At 47.4% G+C, this 19,539-nt stretch overlaps 1 protein-coding gene across 2 annotated transcripts in view; it reads left to right on the forward strand.

Annotated features, from left to right (window-relative positions):
- The window catches only part of MSANTD1 (Myb/SANT DNA binding domain containing 1), a 94,542-nt gene that overhangs the window by 68,366 nt on the left and 6,637 nt on the right, over positions 1 to 19,539 (forward strand). For both annotated transcript variants that reach the window (XM_019553408.1, XM_019553407.1), the window contains exon 6: positions 7,009 to 7,293. In XM_019553408.1, the coding sequence (XP_019408953.1) occupies positions 7,009 to 7,293 (285 nt within the window). The remainder of the gene's footprint in view (positions 1 to 7,008; positions 7,294 to 19,539) is intronic.

Consider the following 19,539-nt stretch of genomic DNA (forward strand, 5'->3'; position numbering starts at 1 on the left):
GGGACACCGCTGCCCACTTCTCACCAGGATGACAAAGATCCATTCACTACGACTCTCTGGGTTCTGTCCTGCAGCCAGTTTCTCACCCACCTGAGTGTTAAGCCCACAATCCTCCAGTTTTCTCGTGAGGACATTGTGGGATACCAGATCACAAAGGGCTTTTGGAAGTCTAGGTACACAATGAAAACTTGCTCTCTTGTGCCCGGGTAGCGAGTTACCTGGTCATAGAAGGAGATGAGGTTGGTAAGGCAAGACCTGCCCATGACAAAGCTATGTTGGCTGTCATTCAGAATCTTACATTCTGCAAGCTTATTGCAGATAGACTCCTTATGAACTTTTCTAGGATTTTCCCTAGGATGGAAGTTAGGCTGATTGGCCTATAGTTACCCGGGTCCTCCCTCCTGCCCTTCTTGTGGATGGGCAAAACACTGGCCCTCTTCCAGTCCTCCGGGACTTTTCCAGAGTGGCACGAGTTGTGGAAGTTTCACCAGGGGTTCTGCAGTGACTTCGGCCAGGTCCTTCAGCACTTCTGGATGAAGATCATCCAGTCTTGCTGACTTATACGCCTAGTTTTTTTAATTGGTCATACATCAATTCTACAGCAATAGTAGGAAAGCAAATATTCCTACTGTGCTTATTCTCTACTCTACTTGGCATGGTTTTCCCCTTGGTCCGGTGAAAGACTGAGGCAAAGTAGTCATTCAAGATATTAGGATGTTACCCATCTTTAGGTGCTCAAGTCAGATTGGTGGCCAACCAAGCTGAGCATGAGGAAGAGAAGGCTGGGGGTCTGTCGGACACATAGTGATGCCTCGTGCAGAAGTTGTCCGCACCCCACCCTCTCACCAAAGTCTTTTTTCTCTCTCTCATCTTTTAGAGTAGCAGCTGCATGTCTGTTGCTTGTTCACTAGACCGGGGTTGTCAGCTGCACCTCTGTGATGACTTGTTTCCTTCTCAGCTTTTGTGGTTAAAGATGCCCTTTGGATTTAGACAGTGGATTTTTCGCTTTGGATTGTCCATCTGTATCTTCAGCCATTTTTCTGTAGGTGTGATATTTTTATTTTCTTTCTTGCCGCTTGCATCTTTAGTTTCCATTTTCTTTCTTTCCTGACCACACACATACCACATTCATACAAAACAAGAAAATATAAAAACATTAAGATGGCTAAAACAAAATGGAGTTTTAGCTTATGCTAAGCTATATAAAAAATAAAACTACAAATGAAGTCCAACACCAGTATACTTCAAGCCCAATGGAACTGAAAAAAAGCTGCTGCAATTATGAAGGACTAGGGAAATGCAGACCTTGATTATCAGTGAGGTTAATTCAAATGTCCTCAGAGTGATGTTGTTCATGCTACTTGGTGACATTGCCCTGTTATGGAGAGCTACACTGTGTCACCAGTGTCTCAGCTGCTGTTGATCTACATGAGTTCATACGCTCGTTTTTCCATTAGTGACTCTCATGCTTGGGCTCATCTGCCCTCTTGCCATTGAGATGAGTTTTTAACCACTGGGGAGATCATTGGCTGTTGCCAGCTGCTCCACACTTGTAGTTAGCCGCTCCGTCAGACAACAGATGCTGCTAATGTGGTTCATGTGGGTTACCAGTTTGCCATCAGAGATCTTCCATTAGAGAGTTCCTCCATTAGAGGTCCAAGTTCAGCAAACACCAGCTCCCAACAAAACCCACATTTTAATTATCATTAATCTTTGCTGTTAAGATTGTGAGCTTCTTAGTATTGCAGATTGAGATGTACTATATTTAAGCTGTTAAATCTGTGCACGCCTCCAGATCCAGGTAAACCAAACAGTTAAAAAATGTTTTATTGCAAATAATTTAAAGAGCTAAGTTAAAAGGTATTAGATCAAGTGGACAAGTTATTGTCAGTCCTGTATTTAGTTATTTTGTGACAAACTATTCCAGGTTTAAAAGATATATAAATATACATGTTCTGTCAAATATTCTCTGATGAAATTACATCAGCTGGTTGCGAAACACAAAAAAATAATTAAAAATTTTAATGCATTGAGGGAATAAAAATACTTCTTTGATACAGGCTTTGCTTTTGATTTTGATTATATGTAGTTGCCATAGCTAAAGATCTCATCATACCTTGTAGCGTGCATGCATGCTAAAGTGCATCAAAACCTAAGAAAAAATTCTCTTTCTCTCCATTCACCAGACCAGAGTGCATATTTTATGAAAATGGTAGGTCAGCTATCAAATCCAGTTCTTTTCCTATTTTCATCAGATGGAATCTGCTTTCTGCTGGCAGAAACGGTTTTTTGTTTATTTTCTAGGTCTGTTAATTCAAATTTTACTTATGTGAAGCATTTATCTTTATTCTTATCTGTCTCCTGTCCCTTTGAAACAATCTGGCTTAACAGTTGCAAGATCTAAAGTGAGGGATATAACTAGGGATCCTGGTTTTCTCTGTTAAAAAATCCAGAATGCTCTGATAAAATCCCCCAAGTTCTCTGATTAAAAAACCTAAGGTCTGCGTTTCTTTGTGATTTAAAATGAAATGTCACACATGTACATGTACACATGTATGTGTATGTCTACATACGTACATATATATGTGTATAATATGTGATGTTTCATTTATATATATATATATTCATTTATATGCACGCACCTTAACGTTGTGGTTAGGTTCTTGAAAAATGCGACTTTAAGTGAAATGATGTTAAGCGAATCCAATTTCCCATAAGAATTAATGTAAATAGGAAGGGTTAGGTTCCAGGGAAATTTTTTTCCCCAGACAAAAACCATTATATAGCACCCCCTTTTCCTTGTGCTGCGGCCTTGGGTGGGGTGGCTCCCCACTGCTGCGTGCACTCCTGTAGGAAAGTGGTGAGGGGGAGAGGGGGATTGAGGCCCCTGTAGGGAGGGAGCTGGGCAGGGCTGGGGCTGCTGCACAGCCAGGTGGCATTTGGGGCTTGGGGCCCGGGGCTGCAATGTGTGACTGAAGGGCCCCATTGGGAAGCAGGACAGGGCTGCGGGTGGCTCGTCCAGGGGAGGGCCGGCTCTCCACTGCCACGCGTATCCCAGGGGGCTGTGGGGATCCACGCCCCCCAGATCTGTACCCTGGGCAGGCGCAGGCTGTGGGATTGGGCTTCCATCCTGCTTTGCTCCCCTGGGACAGTGGGGCTGCATGGGGATCTCTGCGCTGCTGCCCCCTCCTCCCCCCACCCTGGTGATGTGCCCCCTGCTCGTGCTGCTGCTTTGAAGGTCACAGCCCCGCACGCAGGAGGCACATTGCCAAGGCAGGGTAGGGCAAGCAGCAGCGAGGAGATCCCTGCATGGGTCTGCTGCTGCCTGCCAGGCTGCAGGGGCTGCGGGGGAGGAAAGCAGGGTGGCAGGGAGCAGCCTGTGCCGAGAAGCTGCTAGCCACTGCCAGCTCTGCCCTACTTTACTCTCCTGCAGCCTCCACAGCCTGGCAGGCATGACCTAGCATGGCTGGGGACAGCAGGGCTGCGCAGGGATCTCCTCACTGCTGCTTACCCCCCTGCTGCCCTAGCAATGCATCTCCTGTGCACGGGGCTGTGCCCCTCAAAGCAGCAGCACAAATCGGTGATGTGTCGCCAGGGCGGGGGGGCGGCAGTGAGCAGCGGTGAGAAGATTCCCACTTTCCCCAGTCACACTGGGTCATGCCCACAGGGCTGTGGAGGCCCCAGGGGAGTGAAGCAGGGTGGGAGCCCAGGCCTGCAGCCTGTACCTGCCCCGGGTGCAGACTTGGGAGTGCATGTGGCAGCGGGGAGTCAGCTCTCCCCCTCCCCTAGACCAGCCACATGCAGCCCCATCCTGCTTCATGCTGGGGCCCTGCAGCTGTGCATTGCGGCCTCGGGCCCCAAGCCCTACCCAGCTGGGCAGCAGTTCCAGCCTTGCCTAGCTCCCTCCTTACAGGGGCCTCAATCCCCCTCTCCCCCCATCACTTACCTGCTGGAGCTGCTCTGCAGGCTGCCTGGGGCTAAATGTATATACATACATTTACTTGGCGTCCCCCATCTCACTAGCAGGCAGTGGCCAAACAATGTTATAACGGGACATTGCACAAATTTAAACGAGTATGTTAATAGATCAGTGATGTAATAACAAAACAACATTAACTGGGATGTTGTTAAGTGAAGAGTACTTCTGTGTGTGTGTGTGTATGTGTGTGTGTATTGTAATAAAATAAATTCTAAATACCTGTGTATTTTGGCATTTGATTTTGGTTTTTTTTATTATGGAAAATCACAGCTCTCCCTGCCCCCTTTGCTCACCAGGATGCGGGTCCAGCTGCAGCTGCCCCCCCTGCTGTTTTGTGGCACTGAGCAGCCATGATATGCCAGTGCCCCTCATTCCAAAGCCACAGCCCTGCTAGTGCCCCTCACTTCTGATCTGCAGCCCCTGCCTACAGGGCCAATCAGCACTTACTCCCTTCTGGGAGCAGCTGTCCCCCTAAACCAGGACATAAGTGCAACTTTGGTTGTCACCTCCTGCTGCTTTGGGACACTAAACAGCCCTGACATGCTAGTGCCCTGCCCCTGCCTATGCCATTGCCCCTCATTTGCAACCCATAACCCCACCAACCCTGCCAGTGCCCCATGTGTGTCCTGCATTTTGCTGTCCCCCAGCCAAGGGAAGTCCAGCAGCAGGCAGGGCAGGTGGGAGGGAGGAGAGGAAGAGGGAGGGGGCGTGGGATGGGGATGTAGGTGGGGCCACCCATGGGGCCAGGTGGAGTCTGCCCCGGCCACCTTTTAGCCCCCACCAAGTGGAGACTGCTGTCCCAGTGAGAGTCCCCAGTCCACCACAGTCCCTGCCCTGCTGCCCTTGCTTTCCTGCTCCTAGGCACCCACTGCTCAAGTGGTTCCAGGTGGCAGCAGCATGTCCTGGCAGAGTTGGGCTGCCCCGACTGCTGTAGGCTCATTGCGGCTCTGGCCAGCCCTTGCACACTGCCCGGGGCTGCCAGCACTTGTCCCCACTGCAAATCATGGAGCTGCTCTGCCGAGACGCTCTGCACTACCCTGATCTGGTCCAGGCATTGTGGATGCTGAGCACTTTGACGTACCCACTGCCACCTTTTGGGACCATCTGGGCAGTGAGCACCTGGGAACAGCAGGATAGAGGTAGGGACTGCAGTGGGCCAGAGACTAGCATGGGCACAGCGGGTGGGTGGCGGCTGGGGCAAACCCGATCTGGCCCCATGGGTAACCCTCTCCTACTTCTTTTCCCCCTCCTCCTCTTCCTTCCCTCTTCCATCTCGCTTGCCCTGCCTGTCACCAGGCTTCCCATCCACCCTTTCCCTACAGGGCCAATCAGCAGGCCCCAAAATCTGTAAAATCAGATCCAGGGGTCACACAGGGACCAGGAAATCACTGGCCCCCTCATTCCCAACCCACAGCCCCCTAGCTCCCCAGGCCCTACTTACTCCAAAGGCTGCAGGAGGCAAAGTGAGTCTGACCCAGTCCTGGCTGGTCTTAAATTCTCAGGCCCTGCCCATGCCTCCTCCCCCTTCCCTTCAGACAGGGTTTAGGGTTTTGCATCCTTTTTGCAAGCAGCTTGTTGCATGCTGAAACTCTGCCTGTGGAGAACTGTTTGCAAAAGGGGAAACCCATGGTTTTCCACTTCAAAGGGGAAAATCCTCATTTTTCTGCAGGAAATGGAAAACCTGGATCCCTGGATATAACCAAAAATAAAGCTCTCAGTGACCATTTTTTTTTTTACAGTTCATACAGTTTTCTGTGAACTTCAGTTTTAAGTTGTATGCTCTTGAGGTCAAAAAGTATACAAACAATACCAAGTCTGTGTGATGGAGGAAAGTTTGGATCAGGTAAGTAACTGCCTTACATGCCTTCATAAAGGGATATATATGAAGGACAAAGTCATAGAATCATAAAAATTGAGGGGTGGAAGGGACCTCAGGAGGCCATGGAGTCCAGCCCCTGCTCAAAGCAGGCCCAGGCCCAACTAGATCATCCCAGCCAGGCCCGGGCCTTAAAAACCTCCAAGGATGGAGATTCCACCAACTCTCTCGGTAACCCAGGGGCGGGCAATTATTTTGGGCGAAGGGCCACTTACTGAGTTCTGGCAAGCCGTTGAGGGCCACATGACAAGCAGCTCAGGGCAGATTAATATTAATTTTCTACATTTTTTAGGGGCCCTGTGGGCTGGATAGAATGGCTTGGTGGGTTGCATCCGGCCCGTGGGCCACATCTTGCACAGCCCTGAACCTGTTCCAGTGCTTCACCACCCTTCTAGTGAGAAAATTTTTCCTAATATCCAACTTAAACTTCCCTTGCTGCAACTTGAGACCATTGCTCCTTGTTCTGTCATCTGCCACCACTGAGAACTGCCTAGTTCCAAGTCAAGTCCGTCAAGAATCCTTCAACTCTTTCTAAATGGACGTAAACTTTGTGGCACATCTCTAAACATCTACAGCATTATGCTTGTTACTATAGTTCCCACCCATTATGACTGTTCCCTGCATCATGCTGGTGCCATGCCACTATCACTTGTATAAAGGGAATCTCTATTTTTTGTTAATGGAGTAAGGCATGGCATAGATTTCGTTCCATTTAGTGTAAAGGCGATGGCTCTCTCAGTAGTCTTTATTATAATAATAAATTCTGTTAGACCTCAGTAAGGATGGTCAGTTTGGCAGCTGGTAAGGGGAAATATCTAGCGCTGTTTGAAAAGCATATTGGTTACTTAAATTACTTAAATATTTCTCTTCACTAGTAGAAGCTGTTGTTCTTTTGCAGTGGTACTAGCTCAGCTTTGGAAAATATGCATCTTTGTATCACAGGATAAAATCCTGAACATAATTTTAATGACCTTATTGGAAATTAAAACTCCCAAACACTGTCTTTGTTCTCATTAAGTATTTCTAGTTTGACTGTCAAATGATCAAAGTTTTATATGAAAAATTGCTTCCGACACTAAATGAAGCTGTAAGATTTACGTGAAATGCTTATTTTGTATTATCAGACCTTAATGTTATGTGTCTTTCATTACAGGAAATTAAAATGCATGACTGATAGTGAAACTGTTGCACCAGACTGGCCTTATTACAAAACCATTGATAGGATCCTGTCTAAAGTAACAGAACACAGTGATGTGAAAATGCATGAAAGTCAGCAACCAGGTCCTTCTACATCACAGACTGAAGCCTCACAGTCACCATCAGCTAAGTCTACACCTCTCTACTTGCCATATAACCAATTTACTTATGAAGGAAGGGAAGAGTGTTTTGAAGATGAACATTCAGAGAGCTCATCGAGCCTACTTTCTTACAAGCTTAGGTAGCCTTTTTTATTCTCTCTCATGTCACATTAGGCTGGGTCTGTAAGACTGCTTACATTTCTCTCGCTTTTGCTCTCTTTCACTGTTGCTCTTGTGCTGTCTTTCCTGCTCTTAAATCACAAGTGAGATGTGATAGTAACTTAACTGCAGGACTAAAGTTTTTCATCTGTGGGCGGTTAAAGGGATTTGGAAAGACTGGGTTAGGACTGATACCAAAAATGCTGCACAGTGTTCCCCAACTTAGCGTGAATGTCACTCAGATCATGAGATGCAATAACTCCGCTGGGATAGCAGATGCCTCTCAGGTTCTGTGACATGGGTGACTGGTGCCTCCTAATACTGGGGGGGCACCAGTGGCTGATTGATGACAGGGGGAGTCTCCAAGCAGCTGATTGCTGACTGGGGGAGAAAAAAAAATTGGGGTGGGGGAAAGGAGGCTGTGCGTGAAAGCCTGTGGGGGAAGGGGAGGGGAAAGGGCCATGGGCGGGGGAGGGAGCGAGGCTGGGGCTGGCACCCGACAGGGATCGGGCTTGGGGACGGGGTCTGCTGCACCTGTGCAGCTGCCCCTTCCCCCATGCCAGGGGTCATTTGCCTGGTTCCAGCATTCACCTCCCCTTAGCCCTGCATTGGCTCTGGCTGCCTCCCCACACTGGCCCTGGTCTGGCCCCAGCCCCGCAATCCCCAGAGCGGGACCTGGAGCTGGAGCAGGGCCAGCTTTGGTTGTGGCGCTGGACTGGAGGAGACGGAGCCCCTTGCTCCACCCTGCCCTATCTAAGTTGTCCCCAGGAAGAGCCCGGTGGATCTTTGGAGTCACAGTGCCAGGGAGCCACGGGGGGCACATGGCCCCCCTGATCTTTGCACAGGGCAAGTGTGGGCTGCAGCTGCAAGGTGAGCTGGGCTCTGCCTGCTCTGCGCCTTGCTGCAGCCTTTGAAAGCGGCGCGCCACCATGTGACCTGCCGCTGGGTAGCCCAGGCAGCGAGGCACATGGCGCTGTGCCACACCACTTTCAAAGGCTGCAGCAGGGCATGGAGCAGGAAGAGCCCAGCTTGCCTTGCAGCTGCAGCCCACCCTTGCCCTGTGCAAAGATCGGGGGGGAGGGGGCATGTGCCCCCCTTGGCACTGTGACTCTGCAGGAGTCACTGGGCTCAACTTGTTCCATGACCCAGCCTGACTGGGGCTCCATTCACTGTGAGTGGGGCCCCAGCCAGGCTGGGTCATGGGACAATCTCCACAGTGCAGCAGGGAGCGGGACAGGGTCAGGGGTGAATGATTCACCCTGTCTGCCCCGCTTCCTCCCTCACCCCCAAGCCCAGAAACTAAAGAAAGAAACCTTGCCTACCTGCCTGCTGTGCTGGGCCAGCTGCGTGCCCCTCCCCCCTGCTGCAGCAGCCTGCGGCCGGAAATGCCATCGGTGCTTCTCTCAGGGGGGACGTGGCCAATCTCAGGGGGTGTACGTGCACCCATGTGCACCAGCCACACATGCCAGTGTTCTCTGCAGTGCACATAAATGACAATCGGGGGAAAATAACATGTTTAGATGCACAGTAATTTGTCTCTCTCCAGCTATTCCTATCAGCCTCAATGTAGTAAGAATGACATTTCACTAGATTTGCCTATTAAAAATGTATAAAGAACAACTTTAAAGATGGAAACTGCAACTCGTGCATTAAAGTGCATTGCAGCCATTTTATATATAATTAAAATGGTGTTTATTTGAAGTCATCATTAACATAAGAAATAAAGATGTGCTTTTCTTGTGTGGAAAATATTTGAATTCCCTAGAAAGCGTGGTATCAGCAAAGACAATACTGTGGACCTGATACATTTCAGTTTTTTCCAGTCTCATTTTTCATCCAAAATATGTGATGGAAATAAGATCTGACTGCATTTTTCTATCAGAAAAAAAAATAAGGTGATCCTAGAAAACCTTACGGTGTATCTGTTTAGTACTGAAGGATAACAGTAAAATTGTGTGTCAGTCATGCAACATGAAGCTTTTGAACTAGAATTAAAACCAGACAAACTAGTCTGGATTAGTGACTTTTCAGGCCTACATTTGAAGTTGTTTGAGAGAACTTGAGTAAATAGTAAAGCAGAGAGACCAATTAATTCAATAAATAAGCATATTTAGATTTATTTTGAAAAGCTGATGATTTTCTCAAATGTATTTGTCTGAAAGAATTCATAGAATAATTTCTGTGACTATTTCTTGATCTGTAACACTGTATTGGTTTATGGCTGCAATTCTTGTTCCACTAACAATTCACTATAAGTATTTGAGGTCTTTGCTACTCAGTTTGGCTTGGATATGCATAACTCCTAGAATCAGATTTCTAATGCAAATACTTTCTTTTGCCACCTCAGAACTTGATTTCTGTGAATATTCTTTTATAGTAAACTTAAGTAATTGTGTCTGCAAACATTACCAGTAAATTCATACCATAGAAAATTTTGGAACACAATGAAGTTTAAAAAAAAATTTGAGGTATTCATTTATTGTTATTTAGGAACAATTTCAGGACATTTGCATTTTGTATTACAAGCAGCTGAAAGCCCTATATGAAAGGTATTACGGCTGTAAGTATCTGAGAATAGATTGAGCTTCATTTTACACTAGAAAAGTCTCTGTGGATTCTAAAGAGTAACAAAAAAGATTCAGCTACTTAAGAGGAGATGAGCCAGGAACTTAGTGGAGCTGCAAAGGAAGAGGCAGGATGATTATATGACCTGGTGTTTAATCTTGCCCTTATCTGTGTGGGAGAGCATTGTAATGAGTTGTGTAAGGTCAGATTTCAGAACACTTCACTAACTTTAGTTTTTATCTTCACTGGCCTTTTTTCCCCCTAAAAATTTCTTCCTCTTGTTACCACAAGTCCTGCTTCACTAGCACTGGCAGTGGTGAGACTGCCTATGCAGGCTAGTTTCTGGCATTTTACTGACCTTGCTTTCTAACCCTACTCAGAATTGCTTTGAAAACCATGGGTGCCAATACACGTGAAGAGAGGTTGCTCTGACGTGCTGTAATTACAACGCGTCAGAGCAGGCTAGAGGTGTGCCAATACATCGGTCCCATATCAGATGGGCACCAATATAAAGAAAATTGACAGCAGTCAGCTTTTTTTGGCTGATGTGGCCGATTAATGTAGCTGATAAATGCCCCATGCGTGTGTGCAGCTGCAGCGCAGGTCCAGCTCCAGTCCCAGCCCCACTCCCTCCCTCACCACAGTGCCCCAATCTGCGCCCCCATGTCCCTTCCCTCCCCCCTTCCTCCGCAACAGACTTACCAGCCAGACCTGCATATCGGCAGTTGGATCAGTAGCAGCTGATATGGCTCGTTAAAAAACAGCCATTGGTATCAGCCCAAAAAATTTGTATCAGTGCACCCCTAGAGCAGACTTGATTAATCAACTCTGCTGGAACGTGGTAATTACTGTGCTCCAGCAGACTGCAGTGTCGCATGTATCAGTGTCCCCACACTGAAGAATGGTGGTGGGGGTGCTTTAAATAAAGCTCATTTGATGAGCTTCAGTTAAAGTGCCTCTGCTGCCCTTTTTCAGTGTGGGGACACTGATCAACATGACGCTCGGTGCTTTAATTAGGGCAGCTCTCAGAACCACTCTGTTTAATGTGCTCCCTGCTCCCAGAGCACATGTATAAATGACCCATAGTTTTAAATCTCAGAGCAAGCAGCCCTGACTATACTAGTGCTCCCCCTCTTGCTACCATCAGCAGAGATAAGATAGTAGCAGCAGTGGTAGAAAATTTTAAAGAGAGAACCTAGTCCAGACAAGGCCAGATTCTACTAGGAAATGAGATACCCAAATCCTTCTTTTACTTGACTAATCAGGTGAGCAGGAGCTGCCATTCAGAGACCTTTTCCTCGTCTATAATGATATTTTAGAGAATTCTCTTGAAGTTACTTTAGCCCCAGTGGAGCTCCTGCTATGCTGGTAGAAGAAGGTGCATTAATTTTGGGATTTAAAAAAAAAAAAATTCCTCCAATCAGTCTGATACCTAACCTATTTTGAGTAAAGCTATACAACAGTTTTTATTGTGGCACGATTAAAGCTAAAATGGCAAGAGAAGCTTTCTGCTATGTAAGGGTAGACTTTGGCCGTTTCCTCTCAGGCCTTGTATCATAGAATCAATCATAGAAAATTAGGGTTGGACGGGACCTCAGGAGACCATCTAGTCCAACCCTCTGCTCAAAGTAGGACCAGCCCCAATTACAACATTCCAGCCAGGGCTTTGTTGAGCTGGGACTTGTTATTCACCTCAAAGGGTGGAGATTTGACCACCCCTCTAGGAAACCTGTTCCAGTGCTTCACCACCCTCCCAGGGAGAGTTTTCCTAAACCTAAACCTCCCTTGCTGCAACTTGAGACCACTGCTCCTTGTTCTGTCATGTCTCCACTGAGGACTGTCCTCTTTGCAATGACCCTTCAGGTAGTTGACGGCTGCTATTAAATCCCCTCTCAGTCGTCATTTTCCCAGCTAAATAAACCCAGTTCCCTCAGCCTCTGGATAAGTCATGTGCCCCAGCCCCTGAACCATTTTTGTTGCCCTCTGCTGGTTTTTCTCCAACTTGACCAGATGCTTTCTATAGTGGGGGGCCTGAAACTGGACAGCAGATGTGGCCCTACCAATGCAGAATACAGGGGAATAATTGCTTCCCTTGATCTGCTGGCAATGCTCCTACTAACATGCTGTTAGCCTTCTTGGCAACAAGTGCACACTGCTGACTCATATCTATCTTATTGTCCACTGTAACCCTCAGGTCCTTTTCTGCAGAGCTGCTGCCCAGCCAGTCAGTCCTCAGGCTCTAGCAGTGCATGGGATTCTTCCATCCTAAGTGCAGGACTTTGCACTTGTCCTTACTGCACCTCATGAGATTTTTTTTTTGGCCCAATCCTCTAAGTTGTCTGAGTCGCTCTGAATTCTAGCCTTATCCTCCAGTGTATCTACTACACCCCTCAGCTTGGTGTCATCTGCAGACTTGTTGAGGGTATACTCTATGCCATCTTCCAGGTCATTGATTAAGACATTGAACAAAACTGGCCCTAGGACTGACCCCTGGGGCACTCCACTTGATACCAGCTGCACTGATTGGCGACCACCCATGGATGCCGCCGGTGGTGTTGGTGGGTGGGGGGGGTTGGCAAGTGGTGGCCAATCGCAAGGGATGCACTGCCAATCTCAGGGGGTGCATGTGCACCTGCGTGCACCCCCTACACATCGCCAACGTCTGTAGTCACATCAACCAATTCCCTCAGCACCCGTGGATGCTTTGCATCTGACCTCATTGACTTGTACACACCCAGCTTTTCTAAATGGTCCCTAACCTATTCTTTCACCACTGAGGGCTGCTCGCCTCCTCCCCAAACTGTGCTGCCTGCTGCAGTAGTCTGGGAGCTGACCTTGCCTGTGAAGACTGAGGCAAAAAAGTCACTGAGCACTTCAGCTTTTTCCTTCTCATCTGTCACTAGGTTGCCTCCCCCATTCAGTAAGGGACCCATGCTTTCCCTGATCTTCCTCTTGTTGCTAAATTACTTGTAGAAACTCTTCTTGTTACCCTTAATGCTCCTTGCTAGTTGCAACTCCAATTGCACTTTGGCCTTCCTGACTTCATCCCTGCATGCCTGAGCAATATTCTTATACTCCTCCCGAGTTGTTTGTCCAAGCTTCCACTTGTAAGCTTCCTTTTTGTGTTTAAGTTCTCCAAAGAGTTCTCTGCTAAGCCAAGCCGGTCGCTTGCCATATTTGCTATTTTTCCTGCACATTGAGATGGTTTATTCCTGTGCCTTCAGTAAGGTTTTTTAAAATTAAACCAGCTCTCCTGAACTCCTTTCCCCCTCAGGCTGGTTCCCCAGGGGATCCTGACTATCAGTTCCCTGAGAGAGTCAGTCTGCTTTTCTGAAGTCCAGGGTCCATACTGTGCTGCTCTCCTTTCTTGCTTTTGTCAGGATCCTGAACTCGATCATCTCGTGGTCACTGCTGCCCAAGTTGCCATCCACTTCTATATCCCCCACCAATTCTTCCCTGAGCAGGAGGTCAAGAAGAGCATGGCCCCTAGTTGGTCTCTCAAACACTTGTACCAGGAAGTTGTCGCCAATGCTCTCCAAAGATTTCCTGGATTACCTGTGCACTGCTGTATTGCCCTCCCAGTACATGGCAGAGTGACTGAAGTTTCCCATGAGAACCAGGGCCTGTGACCAGGAAACTCCAGCAACTTGTCTGCAGAAAGCCTCATCTACCTCATCCTCCTTGTCTAGTGGTCTGTAGCAGACGCCCACCATGACATCATCCTTGTTGCTCTCTTCTCTAACCTTAACCCAGAGACTTTCAAGAGGCCTATCTCCAGTTTCAGACTAGAGATCTGAGCAATCATACAACTCTTTTACATTAAGTGTAACTCCTCCTCCTCTTCATCCTTGCCTGTTCTTCCTGCACAGTTTGTACCCATCCATGACAGTACTTTAGTCATGTGAGCTCCTGCCACGTCTCTGTTATTCCAGTCACGTCATAGTTCTTTGACTGCATGAGGACTTCCAGTTCTTCCTGCTTTTTTCCCAGGCTTCATGTGTTCGTATACAGAAACCTGAGGTGACTAGCCAATTGCCCTACTTTGTCAGGAAGAATGCGACCTTCCCTGTTGCCCCCTCCTGCTTCTGCTTCCTCCAGGACTACACAGATCTACTTTGCTGTGGCTGGATATCAGCTATGGCAGTTTAGCTATTTAATATGGGTAAGTTAAGGTGCATCAACTAAATAAGAAGTCAGTGTGTATAAGTAATGCATGCTAAGCCCCCACGTGGATTTTCTTATTCAGTAATAAAGTGGACTTGGACTGTAGTAGTTTAATCCTCCCTGTCTGGATGAGGCCTGAAGAATCTAGGCTAGAATGTAGTTTGGATCCACCTCTAAATTATTTGGTTTCATCCAAGATAACTAAACAAGGTTTTAACAAAATTTAACGAACAGTTTAACTTTGCTTGCATGTTGTTTAAACATTAAGGACTATCTGTAGAGCAGATTATTATAACTTCAGGGCATTGGCAATGCGTAGGGGGTGCACCCCCTGAGCTTAGCAGTGCACCCTCTGCAAAAAGCGCTGCTGACACTGCTGGCAGTGCCTGTGTGTGGTTGCCACTCACCAGCACCGCCCTCCCCCCACTGCCAGCACTGTCTCTGTGGGCAGTCCCTGATTGCCGCTGGCTGCCACCACCACTGCTGGTGGCGTCTGTGGGTGGCCGCTGACTGCCGGTCGGCGCTCACCACCCCCACTGCCGCCACCACCTGTGGGCAGTCGCCATGCCCTCCCAGCCTCTGGGGGCATGTGGCATTTATGCTTCAGGGTATGTAAACAGTCAATTACACAGTGAACCATAAACATGCTGTATGACCATATGGCAGCTAACGATGTTTTATCCTTGCCATCAGTCAGGCTGTTTGTTCCTGCCCTCTTGCGATTGTGGCTGTGTAAATACATTGGCTGACCTTACTACATCCCAACAGGCTAGGTCAATGATACCCAGCCTTTTCACCTTGCAGGCCAAATGGGCAGTGCCAGGTCGGTCCATGGGCTGGAATCAGCACATGGGGCTGGTGAGGCAGGTGCCTGATCCAGTCATGGGGTGGGGGCAGAGTGCAACCTGATCCCAATTTGGCCACCCAGTGGGGTGGGGAGTGCCCTGGTCCCAATCTGGACGTGGGAGGGGAGGCGGCAGTCATACTCAAGAATATCCTGCTCAGAATCACCTGCCACCCTCATACAGACATAATATAAATATGTGGTTCTCACCCTTTTTAGATTTGAGGCACCCCTGGGTAGACCTGAGGCACTCCTCAGAAAATGTCAGCTATTAGTGTTCGCATGTTTTTTGACTACAGAAAAATACTAGAGCAATTCTTCTCTTACAAAAAACTCAAAGACCACTACAGGTCAGAATGTTTTTAACACTACAAATTGCTATTTGAAATTTCTGGGTTTACCATGTGAATCATGTTTGCACACCTTAACAGTGTGTGTCACCCTGGGGTGTCCGTGAAAGGATCTCAAGGAACCCCAGAGTGCCATGGTACCCTGGTTGAAAATCACTGTTCTAAATAGACCCTGGACAGGAGAAAAGGAGGACTTCTAATTTGTCATATGATAGTGTTTTGAAAAGCAATACAACTTGATCTTTTAGCAGATCGTACCAGTCCATCCATTCCAGTGGTATAATTAGAGATGGGTTGATATGGCAGCTACCTTTGGCACCAACTCTGGAGACATGTGGAGCAAAAACCAAGAGGCTGCTGCTGGCAGCTGCACATTTGTGTTCACAGTGGCAGCCAAAGTCACTGCTTCCATGTTGTCCTGGCACCCAAATGCATCCCTACACTGCTGATCCATTTAGTTGATAAGGATAGGAAGTTGCTATTTTTGACAGACGTGAAATGCAGTGACAGCTTATAACATCTACTGGGTTTATGTCATTTAGGGTATGGACAGACATGGCATTTGTCACAGTGCAGATTGTCAGGTTGTATAACCTGGATTGAAAAAGCTTTGCTACTGGCACAGATTCACATGCCCATTCCAAACTTTACTCAGAGAGTGGTGGTGCTTCTCCACCACTATGTGGCTGGTGAGAACGTACATCTCAGTGACCCTCCCAGTGTTCTAGTCTCCAGAGGGCCTTGAGGATTCCCTGGCATGGAGAAAAAGTGCCCACTGCATGGCCAACTAGATTTTGGTGGAAGTGGCCAGTCAACTCCTGTTCCAAACCACCCAGCAGTTCCACTGCTAACCAATTGCTACCATTTCAGTTGCAGAGTGGATCCATGTTGGCTCCTTACTTTGCAGGACATGGTTGCCCAGTATTAGGGGTTCACTACCTAGATACTATGGTCAAAGCAACTCCTGTGGCCTGTAGAAGTTAAGTTGGTTGCAGTGGCTTGCAGCTTGTGTACAGTGGAACATTTCTTGGAGGTGACAGGCAAGTACTTGCTGAAGAATGCCATAAGCCATATTCTTGATCAGTTGTAGCTCTTCCTCTCTATCAGCACTTCCTGTCCCAAACAATTGGTCCTGAGAATGTGGGACTCAATTGGTGACAGCTGAGCAGCAAGACAGACGGGAGGAATTGTGGGTTGGACTGACTACCCTGCTCCTCAATGACTAATTACTAATTTCAGCAATTGCTTTAACACCCAGACATTAGTTCTCGTTATGTCTTTCTCTACAATACTGGATTTTAGCTGAAAGGCCAAGAAGCGATAAAATCCTATAGTATCCAGTATTTTCTTCTTTCAAAAATACTTATACACTGTGATCAAGACACTAAGCTGGGGGGAGTAGTAGGTACAGATATGACATCAAGTTGGGGGGTATAGTAAGTATGCTGGAGGGTAGGACTAGGATTCAGAGTAATTTAGACAGATTGGAGGATTGGGCCAAAAGGAATTCAACAAGGACAAGTGCAAAGTCCTGCACTGAGGCTGGAACAATCCCATGCACCAGTACAGGCTAGGGGCTGACTGGCTGGGCAGCAGCTCTGTAGCAAAGGACCTAGGGGTTACAGTGGACAGTAAGCTGAATATGAGCCAACAGTGTGCCCTAGTTGCCAAAAAGGCAAATAGCATACTGGGCTGCATTGGTAGGTGTGTTGCCAGTAGGTCAAAGAAACTAATAATTCCCCTCTATTCAGCACTGATGAGGCCACATCTGGAGTACTGTGTTCAGTTTTGGGCCCACACTACAGAAAGGATCTGGATAAATTGGAGATAGTCCAGTGGAGGGCAACAAAAATGGTGAGGTTGCTGGGGTACCTGACTTGTGAGGAATGACTGAGGGAACTGAGCTTATTTAGTCTAGAGAACAGAAGACTGAGAGGAAACTTAATAGCAGCCTTCAACTATCTGAAGGGGAGTCAGAAAGAGGATGGAGCTAGGCTATTCTCAGTGGTGGCAGAAGACACAGCAAGGAGCAATGGTCTCAAGTTGTAGCCAGGGAAGTTTAGGTTCAATATTAAGAAGAATTTCCTCACTAGGAGGGTAGTAAAAGACTGGAACAGGTTACCTAGAGAGGTGGTGGAAGCTCCATCCTTGGGGATTTTCAAACCCTGGCTCAACAAAGCCTTGGCTGGGATAATCTAGTTGGGGCTGGTCTTGCTTTGAGCAGGGGGTTGGCTTAGATGACCTCCTAAGGTCCCTTCCAATCCTAACTGTCTATGATTCTATAACCTCTGGATCTATTTTATTTTATTTTAACAAAGACTGAGGAGCTTTTTAGTCTCTCAGGGCTGATCAGATGGGAACGCTGATGAAAGCTAAGACAAATTAACTAAAGGTGTGAAGTTAATTCATATAATTTACAATAAACTCAAGTCCCATGTGAACGTCCTCATTCAGAAATAAAGTTGCTTTAGTCCCTTCTTACAGTTACAGCAAGTGAAGGCTTCTCAGTTGCTGAATGATAGCATTAATGCAGGGGTTTAATGTAGTTTAGTTTTATACATGTTAACTTCACACCTTTACTTTACTTTACCTTTATTTCATACCTTTACTTTAATATGTTTTAACTTTCCTGAGTGCCTTAATTCCCTATACAAACACACTAGAATTGTAAGGATTTTTTTCCAGTCCTCGATTATTCCTGCAGCTCTTTATTACATGCTCTCTACTTTTTCAGTGCCTTATTTTAAAGGTGGATATCAGAACTGGGGAGAGTACTTTCTTACAGGCTTAATCAAAGCTGTATACAGACAGAACATTGCCTCTTTGATCCTATTCCTTACTCCCTTCTCAATACTAGCAAGAATAATGTTAGGTCCTTTTACCACAGCATCACACTGAGGGTGCTGTTACAGATTACCCTTAGACCATTCTAAATCTGTGGAAAACTAGGGGGTGTTGAAGTTGAACAGTTTTAGAGCAGGTTAAGTCTTTATGCTGTCTTCTCCCTGCACAACTGTGACTTGACACTAGAGGGCCTAGCAAGCCAGGAGCCAGGGCTCTTTCTCTCCTCTGAGGTTAACCAAGGTGAGAGCATGGAGCCCAGGGAAGCATGCCTTCCTGGGTTCCATAGTCTCACTGCCTGGTAGCTCTGCTCCTAGCCTGGAGCTACTGAGAGTTAACTATAGGAACAGCATGGACCCCAGGGAAGCATGCCTCCCCAGGCTCCAGGCTTTTGCCACATTTGGTGCTAGGCAGCCCTTTTCCCTCCTCTTTCCCACCTCAGGAAACCGGGTGGCTCTGGAGGAAAGCCACCCCTCTCCCCTGCAAATTATCCTGGCTAGGGGAGAGCCACCCAGATACAGAGCAAAGGCCTTAGCCCTCTGAAGAGAAGCTGTATGCCTGGCTCCCAAACCAGGGGCCCGGATCAGGTCTCTTGGTGTCCTTGGACCCAGTAGTGTGGTGCCATGTGGGCTGGGGTCATACCCACTGGGGGCAGGTAGAAGTGTTGGCTTGGGGCCAGTACCACCCCCTGGGCAGTAGAACTTGGGAAGGTGGAAAGTTTGTCAGGGGTAGAGGGGCTGGGAGCTTTGAATTTTGGGATGCTGAATTGACTGCAAATTGGTTGCTTTATTTCCATGGAGCAGACTAAGAATAACCTAGCTCCAGATAGGTAGAGCAGTTCAAAGATAAGCCTCACCTAAAATGGTGTAACTTTGATGTTTAGAGGGCACTGAGCATAGTTTAACACCCTTTAATACAGGGGCGGGCAATTATTTTGGGTGGAGGGCCACTTAACAAGTTTTGGTGAGCTGTCGTGAGCTGCAAAGGTTGCCCTGCCTCTTGACGGGTGCCCTGCCTCCTGGTTGCTATCTTGGTCCTGCTGCCTAACCCTTGACCTTTGTCACTGGAAGTCCCTCCCCTTGCCCCCAGACATACTTCTTTTGGGAAGGGGGTTTGCCATCTTGAAACTGGAAAAAAAAATTATATACTAAAAATAAAACATTGACAATAACATATTTTAATTTTATTGAAAAGTATATTTTGTCCTGATTTTTGTGCGTCAGTGTGGTGTTTGTAGAGGTGATTGCATAATAGCTCAAAATGAAGTCTTTCTCTTGTATATTGTTGGAAGGTGTGGAGGAGTGTGGGGGGCATAGGTGGGTGTATATGGGGTTTGTGGGGGGCTGTGGATGTGTGTGGGGGGAGTTGTATGTAGATGTGTGTGGGGGTTTGTGGGTGGTATTTGTGGGGAAGTGAAGGTGTGTGTGGATGGGTATGGGGTTTGTGGGGGGCTGTGGGGTATT

The sequence above is a fragment of the Crocodylus porosus genome, unplaced genomic scaffold (genome assembly GCF_001723895.1).
Source record: "Crocodylus porosus isolate Cpor-Errol unplaced genomic scaffold, CroPor_comp1, whole genome shotgun sequence".
Taxonomy (NCBI): Eukaryota; Metazoa; Chordata; order Crocodylia; family Crocodylidae; genus Crocodylus; species Crocodylus porosus.